Here is a 19,767-nt window from a genome sequence, read left to right on the forward strand (position 1 = left end):
ATTGTTTTAAAAATTCCTTAAGAAGTTAAGAATATAGCTTAGCGGGTAGACATGGTTGGCAAGGGAGACCACGGGGAATCACCTGCTGTTCCTGTCTGTAGAGTGAGGAAGATGAAATTGAAATGGAAGTTGAAGACCAGGATAGCAAAGCCCAAAAATACAAATGTCATAAATACTGACGCCAGTCTGCCAACATCACAGAGTATGTAATTTTGCCAACAGTTGTAATATAATATACATTTACATATTGGTAAAGTTCCTAAAAAATGGTTGATTTTTTGCATTTACCAGATAATGCTTTATGCCAGAAATTATGGATGAGAACACTGGCTATTTGCCAATAGATAAATGTGCTTAACCAGAATTTTTAAGTAAGTTAATAAGCTTACTACTATGCCCTGGTATAATACTTTGAGAAATTTTCACTCTCCTTATGGTTGTTTGTAACTGACCTGCTAAAGTACTTATTCCGTTAAAAAAAAAAAATGCTAAGAATATAGAAGTAGCCAACTGTCAGATGATTTTGTCTTCACACTAGGGTGATTTCCTCCTTTATATCTAAAATGGGTGAACAGGAGTTGTAAAACTAATTTGACTTGACTTTTGAACTTTAATTGCCCTCTACCCGCCACCGCCACTGCCCCCCAAATCTACCAACAAAATTGACCCTCAAGGATACAGCTGGAGAGGTGATAGCTTGAGAAGAGGTCCAGTGATCAAAACTCTTAAGAATTATAATTGTTTCTATTTGCAAATATGAAATCTTCTACAACTGTTGCTATTATTGATTCATAATGAATTACTTCCACCGTATTTGAAAATATAACACATTAATCAGTATGGGATATTTAACTTTAAAATAAAAACTTATGGGAATGAGAATTTTCAAACTGCAAAGGAGCTAAACACCCAGGTGAAGGGTTTTCTCACTTCAGGATACTGACAGGCATCAAATATTACCCACCTACCTACTTAAAACAGGACATTTTCAAATGGCCATACCATCTTACTAATTTTGATGGCTGAGCTATTTATCAAACACTGTAATAAAGAAAAATGTGAATGGAATTCAAGAACTACTAACCTTTACTTTGTTTCATTCCAAGTCATTTCACAGTAGAGCTGTGATCAAAAATCAAACTGATCAAGTTTGACTCAATGCAGTATATTGTATCACAGGAAAGCAAAATGCCAGAGTCTAGTAAAGCTGTGTACAAGGCATAATTCAGGAAGTGGATATGACTCAAGTGACTGAGCTCCCGCCTACCACATGGGAGGTCCTTGGTTCAGTTCCTGATACCTCGTAAACAAGACAGCAAGCTGATGCAACAAGACACAAGAAAAACATGATAGACACAACAAAGCAGGGAATGGAGGGGGCTCTAGGGATCAGGTGCATCCTTCCCATATTGGGGGTCCTGGGTTTCGCTCCTTGTACCTCCTAAAGGAGCAAGGAAGACAGACACAGCAAGTGAAAACAATGAGGGGATGGAGAGAAATAAATCAATCTTAAAAAGGACACAATTTTTGAGTCTTGGCAAATCATTTCCTATTTCTCTAGCATCTAGCCCTTCAAGATTACTCAGAGAAGGGAAGCGGACTTGGCCCAGTGGATAGGGCATCCGTCTACCAGATGGGAGGTCTGCGGTTCAAACCCCGGGCCTCCTTGACCTGTGTGGAGCTGGCCCATGCGCAGTGCTGATGTGTGCAAGGAGTGCCCTGCCACACAGGGGTGCCCCCCACGTAGGGGAGCCCCACGCACAAGGAGTGTGCCCCCGTAAGGAGAGCCGCCCAGCGCCAAAGAAAGTGCAGCCTGAACAGGAATGGTGCAGCAGAGAGAGCTGACACGAGATGACTCAACAAAGACAGACACAGAAAAGGGAACAAAGAAGACAACGCAGCACATAGACACAGATACCAGACAACTGGGGTGAGGGGGAAGGGGAGAGAAATAAATAAAATAAATCTAAAAAAAAAAAAAGATTACTTAGAGGAATAGTTTTTAATTTTATGGGTTATAAAAACTTCACAGGGTAGTTTCTCTGCCACTGTCAACTTACTAATAGCACAAAATTATTTTTTTCATCTACTCTGAACTCAAGAAAATAAACAGCAGAAAACACCGGAAATAACCAATTAGCTGCAGTTAAGACTCAGAAAACAAAGCTTGATTTCAATGGAATTTCTAGAAATAGCAACTATGAGGCATCAAATTAAGAAAAACAAATGATTCGGTTTTCTGCTTCAGTGTTTCTGAACCTTTCAGTGCTTTTAAAAAAACACTCTGCACTGTCAAGAAAAAACCTGGAGCCTTCAGAAAATGAGTTAAGTACAAGGAAAAAGGCAATGAGTAGGAACTCAAGAACTCAAAGCAGAGGTTTACAGTACTCAGAGGTGCCACCGGAACTGTTAAAACATTTCTCTACCTTCTTAACTGTTAATTCCATGAATTTCCTAGAATTCCATGAATCAGGTCTATGAATTAGCAAATAGCCTTTGTAAGACTGTGACCTTTTCAGAAGGGAAAGGGGTTAGCAATCATTAACTTCTTAGTTAAGAATCCTTTTCTTTCTTCCTATATCCTTAAGATCAGCTACTGAGGGGATGAGTATTTGAAGGGGGAGAAACTATAAGTTAATTTAGGAACTGCAAGCACCTGTAAGAAAATGGACAGGAGTACCTGTGGAAGAATGAAAACGGGGTGAGGGGGAATAAAGGATGGCAGCTATTTTAAAGTTACAGCAACACTGATAGTCAAGAAGCTTTTTCTACACTAAAGGCTCTCTACCCTTAAAAACCATTACTACTCACATGATATAGTACAACTGTTCTGGAGGTGTATACACTTTCTCCAGATTACACCAGAGGCTTAAACATAAACATTGCATCCATGGTAAAATTTGTTTCAGCTTTTCTAAATTTTTGGTCAACTTTACAATTAGCCTTCCTAGACTGGCAAATGCTGACCCTGGCTAATGTAGGAGGCTCAGCCTAGTTTCCCTCTTCATCATCCAAGAAAATCCATGTATTTTATATTTAAAATACACAAATAGATAAAACTCAATTTTTAGTGTGTTGCACATAAGAAATGGAGATACTTTTAACAAAAAACAAATTGTAACTGATTGTGAATCCTACAATGAAAAAAACAAGTCTACCTGGTAGAATGAACAATATCAAGATTTTTTTTTTACTAAATTAACATTCAGTAATTAAATAACATTTACCATGTAGTTTTATGTTTCTGAAAACAGGAATAGTTAAAAAAAAAAAAAAATCTATAGCCAAAAAGTTTGTTAGCCAGCCAACTAGTTTTGGAAATTTCTGTGGAGCTTCCCTCTCAGGAATGTTTTCCAATCAAATCCTTTTTCAACAGGGAAGGATTGGGAAACGGACTTTGGCCCAGTGGTTAGGGCGTCCGTCTACCACATGGGAGGTCCGCGGTTCAAGCCCCGGGCCTCCTTGACCCGTGTGGAGCTGGCCACGCGCAGTGCTGATGCACGCAAGGAGTGCCTTGCCACGCAAGGGTGTCCCCCGCGTGGGGGAGCCCCACGCGCAAGGAGTGCGCCCGTGAGGAAAGCCGTCCTTGCGCCCGTGAGGAGAGCCACCCAGCGTGAAAAGAAAGAGCAGCCTGCCCAGGAATGGCGCCGCCCACACTTCCCATGCCGCTGACAACAGAAGCGGACAAAGAAACAAGACGCAGGAAATAGACACCAAGAACAGACAACCAGGGGAGGGGAAATTAAATAAATAGATAAATCTTTAAAAAAAAAAACAAAAAAAAACCAGGAAGGATTAACAAAATTATAAATTGCTCAATGTTTAATTCTCTTAGGTTTAAGATGTTAAATATTCACTTAATTTGATAAGGAAACAGATGTTAGACAATTTTTTTTTTTAAATACTGTACGTGTATTCTCTTACTCAGTCCTTTTTTTTTTTTTTTTTAAAGATTTATTTATTTAATTTCCCCCCCCTCCCCTGGTTGTCTGTTCTCGGTGTCTATTTTGCTGCGTCTTGTTTCTTTGTCCGCTTCTGTTGTCGTCAGCGGCACGGGAAGTGTGGGCGGCGCCATTCCTGGGCAGGCTGCTCTTTCTTTTCACGCTGGGTGGCTCTCCTCACGGGTGCAAGGACTGCTTTCCTCACGGGCGCACTCCTTGCGTGGCACGGCACTCCTTGCGCGCATCAGCGCTGCGCGTGGCCAGCTCCACACGGGTCAAGGAGGCCCGGGGTTTGAACCGCGGACCTCCCATATGGTAGATGGACGCCCTAACCACTGGGCCAAAGTCCGTTTCCCAGATGTTAGACAATTTCAAGACTCTTCAGGACTTGGAATTAAAAACTAAATCTTCAGTTATAGGAATGCTTGTGACTCACCAAACAGCCCTTAGCAAATGTGATCTTCCAAACTGATTTTCCAGTTTAACTTCTTTCTTAAATGAAGTGTTTTATTAAAATCACAATGGACAAACAATGCCTTTCCACTATGCTTTTTACCACCACCATCACTCATGAGACAATATAATACTTAACCAATTTAATAATATTCCCAACTATAAACATATTTATCTGGGATTTAGTTTCCAGTGTCACTCTATCTACCGTTAACTTATTTGTTAACCAATTACAAGAAAAACCTTTAAAGTTAAAAAAAAAAAAAAAAAAGCTCTAAATTTGAGGTATATAAAAATATTCCTTTAAGAATAAAGTAAGGAGTCACCCAGTCTGACCATCCATCTTCTATCATGCCCCATAGTGAGCGGCAATGTGCCCCAGGCCTCCAGGCCAGCCAGGCTCCTTCTGAATTCAGCCAGTTGGCCTAGTAAACCTTGGCGCATATGGTCTGGGACCAGCTCACGGCCTTCTGTGATTCCTCCAGGCCGTGCACAGCACTGGCATGCTTTCAGCATGCAGGCCCAGAGCCTGCACCTCAGCCCTAACATGATCTGTACAGCCAATAGCTACCAGCCTCTGCTGGAAGCACTCCACCTTTGCCTGGGGCAGCAACCCTCCCCTACCTGAAAAAAATGGCTAGACAAAAAAAAAAAAAGAAAAGAATAAAATAGTTAAGATTTTCCTTTTACTCAAAAAAATCACTTCAAAGAGTCAACTGCCAAGTACAAAAAAACAAGATCAATCACATTTATCACTGGACACAAAGGATATTCCAAAGGTCTTTAAAAATGGTAATTAATCTCAAAAAAAGAAAATTGAAATTTTAACTTTTTATATATCATTATCAAGACCGTACTTGCTTAACAAGATAATTACACTTGATACAAAGCATACAGTATTTACATTTAACTGTACAAAATAATTTAATGTTTACAAAAATATTAGAATGTTTAGTTGACTGACACAGTCTTAAGTAATCTCTTCTAGAGAAGTATATAGTAAGACCACTTATTTCCATTTCATTTCTTTTTTAATAAGTCAAAGAAAGGATGCTGTAATGCTTCATCCAAGGTAATTCTTTTAACTGGATCATATTCTAACATTCTTCGAACCAGGTCAAACAGTTTCTCATGTTCTTCATCATGACAAAGCATAAATTCCTGGAAGAGAAAAAAATTTTTTTAGAAAGGTATTTAAAAAATAGCAAAACTTGTTTTTCTAACCTTTAAATCTTTTTTCCCCCTTTTACCTTTAATGGTTTGCAGCGTCGCCTAACATATCTACCAGCAGAACTATGTTCATCCCAATCCAGCTGGTTATGGTGAAAATATTTGCGTTTTCTAAAGGAAAAAGTCTGCATTAGTAAAATAACAAAAGATGGACATTGCTAAGCTGTCACCCTGGGGGGATGGGGTATGAACTGGGGTGGAAACAGATGGTAGAGAATGTTTTTCTATATACATACACACATAGGAATGCATACCATCTTTAAAAAATCTCAACAATTAAATATCAGATACTTTATGTAATATTTATTTAATCTTCCAATCTTTGAGGTTTTAGTATCCTAAATAAGTTGTTCCCAAATAACATGCATAGAACAAGGCCAGCTTCAAAAAGAGATTCCTGAATCTATTCTGGTAAATTCTGATTTCACTAACCTGCAATGGGGTTGTAAATCTTTAAATAAATCCCGCAACTGTTGTAAAAATTGTTTGGAAATCTCTATAGTACCTTGCCCAAAGGCACACAGCTGATTTAGCAACAGTATGGAATTCAAACTTAGACTGATATGACTCCAAAGAATAAGCTCTATTATTACTCCATGTATTATTTTCACATTAACTTAGCAAAACATTTATGCAAAGGTTAATCTGGGTATAAAAACTACCATTTTGTTTACTAGAGAACAAGGTAAATTTTTCATTTATTTTTAACATTTTGACCTTAAAAAAGAAAAAACAACTAAAATACAGTTACATAAAGTTATCATCAGGTATAGGAAAATTCCATAATCTGCAGTCCTTGGAACAAGCCATACAAATTTGGCTTTTCTAGAGTTTGAATACAGGCCACTGGGTGCACGTACCTTGTTTTCTGAATCATGTGGGCTGGTATGGGTCCTAATATTCGTTCCATCATTGCCAGGTGTTCTTTACTATCATGAGTCTAAAAAGTGTAGAAAAAAGAAATTTAGCACTCTCCATTTCCCTACATGCCTATTAAAAGAAAACACAAGAAAATCATGCTGACATAAAAGGAATGGATTAGACAACTACACAATTTACACTGCACTGCAAACTCAATAAACTTAAAGTCTTTCTGAGATCAATCAGTAAAATACTGTATACATTTGAAGCATAATTTGTTTACTTAGAAACTGAACAGTTTTATTTCTTGCACTGCTTGAGGAATGACTAGGGAAGATTACCACAAAAACGGCCTCCTCCTCTTTTAACCAGGTACTTAGCCAAGATTAAACTCTATTTACACCATATTCTGTCAATACCAAAATCTCATATTTATTAATGAAATAGCCACTTAACATTTACTAATCCAAGACAATAAAGATAGTAATTATTTTAGGATTGCCTGGACACAAATTCTTTTTCTTTTTTTAAAACAGGTACCAGGCTGGAATTGGCTGAAGAACAGACTATACTTAAGGCTTTTTGAAATCTGCCAGTTATTTGTACCCAGCACAGTGCCTTCAAAATAAAGTCTTTAATCACTTCATGACAAAAATAAACATACAGCGTGCAATAACCTAAGTGAATCTAAACTCATCATGGCTTCATCCCCATCCTTCATTGTCATATTTCAAATCAACCTCCACAACTGATCTGATACAATAATCCTGAGCCAGGACTGCCCCAAACTACCCCCCCATGCAAATAATAATAATAGTAATAATAATAATAATGGCCTTGGTCACATCACAGCCCTACTTAAAAAGTTCTTCTATGGCTGCCACCATCTACAGCTTTCTAGACTTTTAGATTTCAAATATAAGTAAAACTTTGGGGGGAAAATGAGACCAAAATAGGATTTTTGTCATAATAGGGACTTTTATTTAAAAACTGCCAACTATCAATAACTATTACCATTATTTTCTAAAATGGGTATTTTAATACCAAAAAAAAAAAAAAAAAAAAAAATCAGGAGGATATAAACTCTAAATAAAGGCCAGAACATGAACCGTATGGTGTGGTTTTACCAGTTTACATTTGGAAACCACTGAGTTCTTGGATAAAACAAATACCTTTCTGTAGTTCACAAATCCTTAATGAATCAGTCCTTGCCTGATTCTTCTGTTGAATACTATCATTCTCCCAGTTACATATGACACTACAACGACACTATTTATTCTTCCCTGAGTATGTTCCTTAACTTCCTACATATTTAGGAATACTATTTCTTTTTATTGGTATGGCCATCACAGTCTCCACTTTTCTAACAAACTCATTCTCTTCCTTCTAGCATTGGCTTAATTATATTTTTACTTCCTCAGTGATGCCTTCTCTAGGGAAAGCTTTCCTGGGGTTTCACTACACTGTTCTGTAACAGCAATTACCCACATGTCACTGTCTGAATTTGGTGAATCCCTCCTAAGAATTATGTTTTTGAACTAATCCATTCCTGTTGGTATGAGACTCTTTGACTGCATTAGATCTGGTTAAAAGGTCTTGATTAGACTGCTTCTCATCGGACTAAGTCAGTGCGGTGACTCAAGTTGAGTCTCTATCCTCTCATTGGAGCCTTATATAAATGGAGATGCAGAAAGAAAGAAGACTCAGAATAGACACCTCTGCCATTCTGACCCAGCCATGTGAGTGCGAGAAGTCAGGAACTGCTAGCGGTGGAAGCTGAGGCATGAAACCCCCAAGAGGCTGAGCCCACTGAGCAGTTTAAGGCTGAAGAGACTAGCTATATGCCTGGTTACCCACAGCTGGGCTCAGGAAGAAAGCAGTTAAGAACAGCCAAGACTGAGAAAAGGCCTGGAAAGAGACAAGCCATATGCCCACAGTTGAGCTCTGTGGAGACAGTGTGCCTTGCGGGAAAGGCAGGGACCTCAGAAGACATCAGCTACCATCTTGCCATTAGGCAGGATGCCAGGATCACCAATAATTGACTTTGGTGAGAAAGCATCTCTAATTCTAATGGTGCCCTGGTCTGGACAGTTTCACAGACCTGGAACTGTAAGTTTTTATCACTAATCAATTTCCCATTATAAAAGCCAACTCATTCCTGGTACTTTGCATTGGCAGCCTTCGACAAACTAAGACACCATATTATACTGTTACTGTTTTCCCATGTCTATCTTTTATATGTCTTTTCATCTTTATAAATTTAAGTGCCTAGAAACGTGCTTAGGACATCAAAGGTGCTTAATACTGAGAAAACATTAACTTCTTGTCCCTGAATTCTTTTATAAAAAGGAATTGTTTGCTCATGGTCACAATGACAAATGATACAATGAGAACTAAATTAACACTGGCCACATTAACACTAATATGAATTTATGAAGGAGCTCTATAAAAACAAGAACTATGAGACAATATGTACCACACCTGGATCATATTTTAAAAATGCCAATCACATGCAAAATTACTTATGACTATTCACTAACTGTACTATTTCATTCAACTGGGGGTTTTAAGAGGATGACGACCATTATGCATATTTAAGATTTATTCTCAAGAATACTGAAAGTAGGGCTACTTCTCAAAACAGAAGCCAAAACTTTAAAATGCCTTTATCATTTAAAATCCATTATGAATTAGTAAAAAAGATTTACGAGATACAGACCTGAAAGACAGTGAAACCAAGGTAATATTCAATAAGAATGCACCCTATGCTCCAAACATCACAAGGCTGAGACCAACCTAAAGCTATTTAAAAACAAAAACAAACATTTTATTATGCAATAATTTGTAATCACCAATACACTAAATTATTTCCATATACGGCAGTTCTCTTTAAATAGCCTATTTGAGAGGGTTTACATTTTTAGTTTTATATTAAATGCTCTCATAGTACATCGCCCTTCAATGAAAACACAATGGGGTGGTGGTGGTGTATGTATTTTATGTAAAAAAAAAAAAAAAAGGGGGACTCAAATGTTTTCTAAATATAAATACCAATTTGTACAAATCTTCCAAAGTCTCTGAACTATTCGTGCAATGGGGAACACTGCTGTTGAACCTGTTATACCCCATTCAGGGTGGCTTCAAGAATTTTTACATATTATAGTACAAATATAGGTTTACAATTATCCTCAGAAAATAATTACTAACCCTTTATCAATTATTATCAGCTTGATGTCTGAGTTTACTACTTCTGTTAAAAGAAATACTATAGCTTTACATAAATTGTGCAGTAATTATATTAGAAATTATAGTTTCACTCACAAACAGAAATCAAAAAGCCATTTGTGATGGATAACTTCAGGTGTCAAGTTTGTTTAGGTTATGGTGTCCAGGTGTTTGGTCAAGCAAGCACTGGTCTGATTGTGACTGTGAGGGTATTTTGTGGATTTACATCATCAGTAAGCTGACTGCATCTATGGCTGATTATATCTACAATCAACAAAGGACACTGCCTTCATCCCCTCAATTAAGGCTTTAAAGGGTGAAATGATGACTTCAGCAGTCAGAAGAATTTTAATCTCTACTTCAGACAGCTTATCCTGGGAAATTCATCAAAACCTTCATGAGAGTGCCCAATCTGAGGCCTGCCCTACAGAACTCATACTTTACCAATCTCCAGTCACATAAGCCAATTTGTATAAACCTGATAATATTTATACATACACACACACGCACACACACATGCACACTCCCTTTTGGTTCTGTTTCTCTGGAGAACTCTGACTCATATACCATTTAAATTCACACAGAGAGGAATCGATGTATGTATTTTCAGGCTGTCTATACATGGTGATACGTACTTTCTCATTCAGAATTCTCAACAATAATATTCAGGGAAGAAGAAAACACATAGTCTTAAGCCTATACTGAAGTGGAAAGGAGAAGAGCAAACTACACAGTTTTAATCTTTTGAAGATTAAATATTTAGTAATTATGAGAACATAAATAAAACCTCCTTTAAAAGACATTTCAATTACTTTCAGTAACACACTGATTTTAAAGAAAAGAAAATAAGCAATATCTTCAAGGGCCTTGACTATGATTTAATTATTTGTTAACCTCCAACTATCATTTGTCAACCTTCCCAGTGCCTATCATTTGAACGAATGGATAATGGAGTGTGATTTCTATTTACAGCAGCACACACAAAATGTGCAAAGGCTAGATCTTGGATTGTAGGTAAAAATTTCCTTCTCTAACCACTCCTTTCATTTCCCACTCTAGTTTTCCCCAGGTGGTTTTTTTACCTTCTGTAGCACACCATTCTAAATGACCCCACCCATTGCCCTCATTCTCCTTGGAATTTCACATCACTCACTTTTATCACCCTCTCACAACCATATCTGATTACAACCAACATCCAACACATGCCTCAACTGCAGAACCAGACTACATCTTCCTCTCCAATCTAATCCTGCCTTAATCCTCAGGAATACACAAAAATACACAAAGGATTATTCTAAGCATACCAATCTCCTGATTCCTTTGCTTCAAGGCAAGTAACTCCAATATTTTACCCAATCTAGCAGGCCATTAACTATAAGATGCACCATAGTTTCATGTACCACTATTAAAGAAAAACAACAATTACTTTGTCCTGATTTCAGAAACTGAAAATGTGGGGGGTGGGAATCTGTAACTTAAAATTGATAAAACCCAGGCATTTACCTCCTTTCAGGCTCTGAAAATACCTCACTGTTGTTTCACAACAATACAAGGAACTGGTAGTAGGATGATGTATGGGAGCCTCGTATGATAACAGGCATGTTTGTTTTGTTAAGTTCACAACTTTTACTATATACTTGTTTATGTATGTTCATGTATGAATGATAAACCATGTATGGCATCACATTTTTCCCTCCTAGGAAAATGATTATGTATAGCAAATGTCGAACTATGAAAACAGAAGTTTCTATACATTGCTCAGAAAATCCCCACCCCCGTCCAATAAAAGCTGCACAGAAAGCCTCTTTTTCAATTACGTTATCAGCAAGCTTGGTGTCTACTGACCCAAAATGACCTCTGGAGCTCTGTAATGTCGTGTAGATACCAAAGTGCTATGATGCTCATCATCGTATGTTGCACTTCCAAAGTCAACAACTTTGATATCTGTATTTTTCAATGTGCGTTCATCACGTTTCTAGAGAGATACAGTTTGGTAAACATGAAAATCAATAAAGATATATTTTACAGCACCATTCAAAAGGCTTGCACATGAATTATCTTTCTGATTTCTACTCTAACCCCACAAGGAAAGCAAAGTAGAATTACCCTTTTATCAATACATACATCAGGATATAATGAGCCTCAGAGGTGCTAATCCTCTTCCAAGGATCACCAAACTAAATTAATTTTAAAGAAAACCACCAAATTTAAGACAAGCCTTTAACTTACCATTTTGGAGTTATATTTGACAATATAGTCAGACTTCACAAATAAAATATTTTCAGGCTTCAGATCTGTATGGGTTAATTTATTATGATGCAAAACTACAAGAGAACAAAAAAACAGTATTAGTTTTACTTACAAATCAAATTTGTCCTAGGAATAGGGGAGTTAGGAGTGGGGTTAGAGGGGTCAATAGTGGCTTCAGCTGTATCTGGAATATGTGCTGTGTTCATATTTTCTGAAATATGTGCTTGTGTTCATATTTTCTGGAATATGTGACAATGTGTTGACAGGTTGCTCGTATAGCAAACTTTTTTTGGTGTTTAATGATTTATCAAGTATACTTACAATTTATTGACTGGCAGATCTGATATGCCATCTGCCTGATGTGATCAATTTGAAATGGCAGAAAGCTGTTTTCTTTAATGAAATCATAGGTACTAAGTCCCAGCAGTTCAAACACAATACAAACATGACCATGATGATCAAACCATTCTAGCATCTGGACACATCGGCTAAAACACATCAAAACAAATATAATTCAGTTCACAGAATTCTTATTTCATAGAATATAATGGCTCACAGTTCAGACTTATACTTACAAGACACTATTGGGGTCAGTACTATTTAAATGCTCCAATACTTGGATTTCTGAACGAGCTGCTTCACGGTATCGACCTACATTTTTTACAATTTTCACTGCTACATGTATACCATCCCTTAAAAACAAAATTAAGATGAAAACAGTAAGTGCACAGACATGACTTGAAACCATGTATCCTGTAAAGCACAATTTTACTTACCAAGCACTCTATGTTATTATTCTAAAATAATCTTTCAGGGCATATATACCAGGTTCCATATAACATCTCAAAGCATTTTGACAAAATACACTTTACATGGAGCAATAATTCTCTTAATACTAATGCATCTTAATGTTTGTTTCCAAATTTAAAATTTACCTGGATTTTATACAACAAAAATAAAACCAAAAAAGGATAAAAACATAAATTGAGGATAGAATATGCTGCTGCTGGGCATTCTTCATTCATCAGGCTTGTTACTGATGAAAACAAATGGCTTGTCCCTATGAACTTCACAGTCTAAGGGAAAAGACTGAACAAATTATTGTATCAATAGAAGTTCTTGGCATGAGATAGGAAAGAGTATGTAAGAGAGGTCTAACCACTGGGATGTTTAGGGGAGTTCAGACCCCTTCAGAGAATCAGAGACACAAAAATGTCCTGAAAAGTAAGAGTTTGTCAAATTTGGGAGGGATACAGAACATCCAAGCAAAGGAAATACCAGCTCTAAGTCATGGCGTCAAGAAAACACTGATTAAATTATTTAACACAAGAAGATAAGAAGAGCAACATTGTAAGGCAGAGGTCTTTAGAATGGGGCACATATAAGGATTCTTCTCACAAATACAGAGCCCTGAATGACTTTGAAGTACTCTTTCAGATCTTTAACTTTCCTTTTGGCCTCTTTCTAAACCTGATCGGCCTGAAGATGAGCTGGCATTAAAGCCTCCTTTTTCACTAGGGCCTTTATACTTTACAAAAGGAAAGAAATCTTCACCCATGCCTTATTAGCATATCAAGAGATATGCCCTAGGCTGTAAAAAAAAAAAAAGGAAGAAAAGTCTTTGAGGCAAGCAAATATACTGTCATGACTGAATAGCAAATCTTTGCTCAAGACAGGTGGTTTCCAATTCACTGCTTTTAAGGTCCCACAGGTCCATTATGCTGGTCCACTCAGGAGTGCTGGCCCAAGTGGAGAGCTGGCACAGCAAGATGAAGCAACAAAAAGAAACACAGAGGAAAGACTTTAAGAGATGCAGCAGACCAGGGAACTGAGGTGGTGGAAGAGATTGAGTGCCTCTCTCCCACTCTGGAAGGTCCCAGGATCAGTTCCTGGTGCTGCCTAAAGAGAAGACTAGCAGACACAAACACCCAGTGAATGGACACAGAGAGCAGACAGCGAGCGCAAAACAATGTGTGTATATGAGGAATAAATATATAAATCTTAAAAAAAAAAAAAAAAAGACAAAAACATATTAGTCTGGCCTCCTTTCCTAGGCACTGTCCACGTACTCTAGGGATTCTTGCCGCTCTATCAGAGAATGTTACAGGATTTCCTAGCATGGGAATTCAATATTCAGATATTGTGTGGGTCTGCACCCACTGAGACAATACCCCATGACCACTTGAGCATATTCACATTCCATAAAGGCATGCCCAGGTGCAGCCCTCCCCACATCCTGTACAAGTAATCCTCCCCTGCCACAGTTGCAATACTTCTGTATGGCAATACCTCCCCAAAACAAAGCCAAAAACAGAGAATAAAAATAATTAAAAAATAATAATTAAATACATAAATAGAAAACAATTTTTTCATTATGTCATGACTGTAAGACAGGGGTTCTTAACAAGGGGCCTTGAGTTGAAATTCATAAAAACATTATTCCTGTGGGGATGTGTTAGTGCTGGTGTGATATATTTATTAAATGTTACACAGTATAATGTGGACTTAATAAGGGGTCTGTGGTTTTCACTTGACTAGCAAAGTGGTCCATGGAACAAAAAGGTTAAGAACTCCTGCTATAAGATGTTATCTTATGTATAGTGACAATTTCTTCTGTATGCTTTCCCAGTGTTTTTTGTTTTATTTTCAAAGAAGCTTTACAGAAAACCCACACAGAAAATATAGCAGATCCCCCTATATCCAACTCCCTGCCTTTCTCTTAATTTTCCTCTAATTATAACATCTTACATGAGTACGGTACATTTGTTACAACTGATGAACAAATATTGAAGCACTGCTACTAACCATGGTCGATGGTTTACATTATGCACCATACACTTTTATAGGTTTTGATAAAATTTATAATGGCTTGTATCTGTCACTGCAAGACTGATGGCTGTACTTAAGAACCTTGATCTTGTGAAACTGAAACTTAGCTTAGTATTATATACTGCCTAAGAGTTTACCTCCTTGTTGCTCAAATGTGGCCTCTCTCTCTAAGCCAAACTCAGCAAATAAACTACTTACCCCCCATCCCCCAGTGTGGGACATGACTCCTGGGGATGAGCCTCCCTGGTGCCAAGGGATTATTACCAAGCTCCAACTAGCAATGCATTTGGAAAAAGACCTTGACCAAAAGGGGGAAATATTAAATACAAATGAGATTTTATGGCTAAAAGATGTCAGAGTCAGGAGGTTGCTCCAGAAGTTACACTACTACATATCTCAGGAGGATCTCACTGACTGCCACAGTAAATAATGACTCAAATAGGGGTGTTTCTGAGGGCTCCAGAGACAACTAGAGACTATAGGCAGGGCAGACAATCTCAGGAATCTGGCACCCTGTCAGTGGGTCTTACTTTGTAATAGTTAGACTCATTTATAATTTCCCTATACATGGCTCTTCTGCTCCTTTTATTTGAACCTATAATTAGCACTATACCTGTTAAATACATGTACGAGAGACTTAAATCCTTGGTCTGTTCATATGCCAGTTGAACCCTGAATCTCAGCAATGTTGCAATACCTACTCTCCAGTTCATCAGGCTTACCCAAGACAACTAACAAAATGATAATAATGGACAATGTCCATCCCGCAAAGAGTATCTACAGAAAGGAAGACAGTTCCATCCATCGGGCCCCATGGGATCTAAGTGCCTCTCCATCAGGAACACTATGGCCACTACCTTCCTCAAGTCCTCAAGACTGAGGAATGAAAAACATAAGGGGGGAATGTAACTACAGACAAAAATAGACTTATTATTACTCTAGCAATGGAAGATCTTTTAACACTGATATAAAGGTAGTGGTCACCAGAGGTTCTGAGAGATGGGAGAGGGAAGAATAGGTGTAACATGGGGCATTTTGGGGACACTGGACTAGTTCTGAATGGCACTGCAATGATGGATACAGGCATTATGCATTTTGTCAAAAATTATAAAAATGTATAGTGCAATGTATAAATATGGTAAACTATTTACCATGGTTAGCAGCAATGCTTCAGTATGTGTTTGTCAATTTTAACAAACATACCACACTAATGAAAGACACTGTTAATGGTGACAAGTGTGGGAGAGGGCAGAAGTGGGGTATAGGGAAATCCCCCTATATTTTCAGTGTATCATTTATGTAACTAAAGCTTCTTTAAAACAAACAAACAAACAAAAATGAAGGCCCCAATGAAGGTGTGGGCTGAAAAAATTAAAAAAAAAAAAAAATTCTCCATAGGATTTTTGGCATATATCTCGACTTAACTGCTATAACTTTACAAAATATTGTTATAAAATTACTGTGACGAAACTCCTTCTAGTCCCATTTAACTATGTGAGGCTTACATATATAAAAATTAAAAAAAAACAGAAACAATGTTAAAACACTAAGAGATATTCATCCATGGACACGTATACTCTTATTTAAAAAGATCTAACCATCTCAATAAAAGATACATGCTTCCAATAAAATTTTACGTTTTTACTAAGTATTAAAATCCACAGAATTGTATTTTGATCAACTAAATATTGGCAATCAGAATACCTCAAATACTGAGACTTAGAATCTCAGTAATACTGAAAAGGACATTAATTGGAAAATTTGGGGTATCTAAGACCTGTAGGCTAAGCTGGCAAAATTCAGAAATATTACATGTATATGTTAAGAATGATAAAGCAAATATCCCAAAACATTAACACAGGAATCTATCTGGGTGAAGAGTGTAAGGTAATTCTTTTAACTCTTTTAGCAATTTTTCTAGTAGTCTAAAAATATTTCAAACCAAATTTTTAAAAATTTCAAGTTGTATTCACATTTTTGTTGCAGAGATAATAAAAGATACTTATAGGATGATATTCCTGATGGTTAAGTGGAATGGAAATAAGTTCAAGGATAAAACATTTCCAAGTATTCAAGACAAGTCTGTTCATGGATGGTGGTATTATGTAGATTCCCTCAAATATCTTTAAAGAAAGATTACAGCTTTATTTAATATTAATATTTACAATAAGCTAGAAATTGTATGCTTCCCCCACAAAATGTTTTTAGGAGTTATGGGAATTGAACCCACTGTACATGGGAAGCAGGCACTCAACCAATGAGCTACATCTGCTCCCCAATGAGAGTTGTTTTTGTTTTTCATTTTTAGGAGGTACTGAGGATAGAACCTGGGACCTCCTACATGGGAAGCATACACTCAACCACTGAGCTACATCTGCTCCCCTTCACAATGGTTATTACGATGAAAAATTTTTTTATGTCAATTTAGAAATGTACAGTTTCACTAAATTCTTTTAAGAAGTTTACTTACAAAAAGTTAGTAAACAATAGCTATAATTGCCTGGGAAAAAAGGGTAAAATGAGGCAGAGAGGGTCAAATCACAAAGGCTTAATACACTTCATGGAACAATTTGGACTTTTTCCAGGAGGCTTTAAGTGATTTAATTTCTTTTTAGCTTAGGAAGCTAAACAGCATGCAAATATCCTTTAATAAAGGTTTTTCAACTAATGAAATTAGACTTGCACTATTATCCCTATGATCCAAAACAGAGGAGATCACTCTTGAGCCAAGGGCCTAGGTCCTGGGAAAGAATCAATACTTCTTCCCTTCAACACCTACTTTAATTGCATCAGATTAACCATCAGATTAAAATTTGCCAGCATTCTTGATCAAAATCCACAATCACAGTATTTAAACAAACCAGTTTGAGAAACTGTCTTGAATATTTATTTCTCCCAGAGAAACATGGCTACTATTTAAAATGCTAGTTCATCTAAATTATGGCTCCTCCCCCACCCAAAATATCAGAATGTTCAAAAAAGAAAACACACACACAAAAAAACTTACATGTCATGATCAATGCATTCCACAACTTTGCCAAAAGCCCCTTCACCCAAGGTATCCACAATTTCATCTAAAGTGAGGGGAGAAAAAAGGTGTGAGGTATATCTGAGTATAAATTAGCAAGGTATTCAAACAATGAATGCTTAAATGGGGAATATTTCCAAATGATCTCTATCAAAGCATAACTAAGGTTTCAGCACTCAAATTATTTTATTTTCAGCTGCTATAAAAACAATTAGACAGAGCTATCTTTCTTGCTCTAATCTCAAATTCCATTGATTATTTTGGAACTTTAGAAATATTTAAATTCTACAGAAAAGAAGAAATACAAAAGAACAAACCAACCCACAAAAAACAAAACAAAAAAGCAATGAAGAGTTCTTTAGCCCCCCGCTGACAAACTATTCTTAAAAAGATTATTCTGTCTGCAAAGTTTAAAAAGTGTTGAAAAATATTCTATACATCTTGCTCTTAGAACGTCTCCACTTTGACAGATCAGGTGACCCTCCTCATCATCCTCTATACTCCTGGATCTTTTCCTTCGATGGCTCTTCTGGAACGGCAAGTGGGCAGCACCAAGATCGTCCAGCCAATCAATATATCAGAGTGAATTCAGGGCAGAATACGCAATTCATTCAGCGGGGAGATATTCAGGCATTCAGATAAGCACCAGGCCACGAACAGTTGGCAGGAGCAATTTCAAATTCAGTCCCCAGAAATTCACAGGGCACAGTTTATGTTACAGAAGAAAAACATGGCAAGGAACAGATTTTCAGATAAGATACTTAAAGTGGCAATAGAAAAAAACAACACAATTGTCTCTTTAAAATACTGATTTAATTGAAGTCTGAAATATAAAGAATGCTATGTCATGATTTACTAATCTCTTAGTAAATAGCATAAGCTGTAAGTTGAGATGTCTAGTTTGTCAGAAAAATGTTTTAAAATATCAAGATTAGTTGAAATTTGTCTTACTTAATATTTTTAAATATACATGATTAAAATAAAAGGGGAATATAAAGCTAGTTAATAATTTCAATGCTGCACCCTACTTAAGTTCTACTAGAAAACTTAGGGAGGAAAACAATTCAAAATTTACTGATCAAACAGATGAAGATGTCTGAGTGAAGGGGGAGAAAAAGGCAGGCTCTTTGGATAATATATGTTCCATTCAGCACCCACTTTCAGAACTTCAACTGAATTAGCTGTAGCCAATGATGCACTGTGCTATGGAAAAATGCTATATACAGGGTCATTTTTAAGTGTCACCAGTGCAATTCCCCATATTTGATTCCGAGTGTCTTTTAAAATAAAAGAATGTTAAAGATGGAAGAAAAGATGGGTGCTTCATTCTTTTACAAGATCTTATTGCAAAACACAAAAATAAAAGTTTTTATTATTCAAATCAACACACCTATGATCTGATCTGCAGAAAATGAGTACATGTGGGCAAATGAGGGCTAGCTAACATAACTATGAAAATCTGGAAGTTTTCTTTAATGATTCAGATAATACAAACACAATTATAATCTATCCAAATAACATTATACCTATAAAGAAATTTTTCCAAACTTATCAGCTCATTATGAGCTTCTATACACAAATAAGTATCCACCCAAAAGAAAAACAAACTCAATCATACCGAATGTGACTGATGACTTGAACAGTGTCTATTATGCTTCCTTTTAGGGCTGCTTCTCCTGCTTTGGCCTGAAGATTTACTGCAGTGGATTCGATAGCCGCTTTCAATGTCTCTGTGATAATGTCTAGGAACATATCCTTCACAGTAGTCATTGCTGTATTCATCAATGTATCTCCGGTCCCGATAATCTCTCTCATTAAAGGACCTTGCTTCTAAATAATGACTGCAAACACATGAAAGGGTATCAAATTATTCTCTTCATTCTAAAATATTGTGATTCAAACAAAACATTTTCTCAAGAATTCCTGGTTTATACAGCTAACTCAATAAAA

The 19,767-nt window shown here is 36.8% G+C and overlaps 1 protein-coding gene across 3 annotated transcripts in view; it reads right to left on the minus strand.

The window, feature by feature from the left end:
- Positions 1-5,058: 5,058 nt before the first annotated feature.
- Positions 5,059-19,767, minus strand: part of CLK4 (CDC like kinase 4) — a 28,360-nt gene continuing 13,651 nt past the window's right edge. For all 3 annotated transcript variants that reach the window (XM_058283175.2, XM_071211172.1, XM_004468906.5), the window contains 11 exons: positions 19,436-19,658; positions 18,256-18,346; positions 17,797-17,863; positions 12,536-12,652; positions 12,282-12,448; positions 11,940-12,034; positions 11,556-11,685; positions 9,205-9,287; positions 6,485-6,564; positions 5,645-5,735; positions 5,059-5,555 (listed from right to left, as the gene is read on the minus strand). In XM_058283175.2, coding sequence (XP_058139158.1) covers positions 5,415-5,555; positions 5,645-5,735; positions 6,485-6,564; positions 9,205-9,287; positions 11,556-11,685; positions 11,940-12,034; positions 12,282-12,448; positions 12,536-12,652; positions 17,797-17,863; positions 18,256-18,346; positions 19,436-19,658 — 1,285 coding nt within the window. In that variant the 3' untranslated portion in view covers positions 5,059-5,414. The remainder of the gene's footprint in view (positions 5,556-5,644; positions 5,736-6,484; positions 6,565-9,204; positions 9,288-11,555; positions 11,686-11,939; positions 12,035-12,281; positions 12,449-12,535; positions 12,653-17,796; positions 17,864-18,255; positions 18,347-19,435; positions 19,659-19,767) is intronic.

This window comes from Dasypus novemcinctus, chromosome 2, assembly GCF_030445035.2.
Source record: "Dasypus novemcinctus isolate mDasNov1 chromosome 2, mDasNov1.1.hap2, whole genome shotgun sequence".
NCBI classification, from domain to species: Eukaryota; Metazoa; Chordata; class Mammalia; order Cingulata; family Dasypodidae; genus Dasypus; species Dasypus novemcinctus.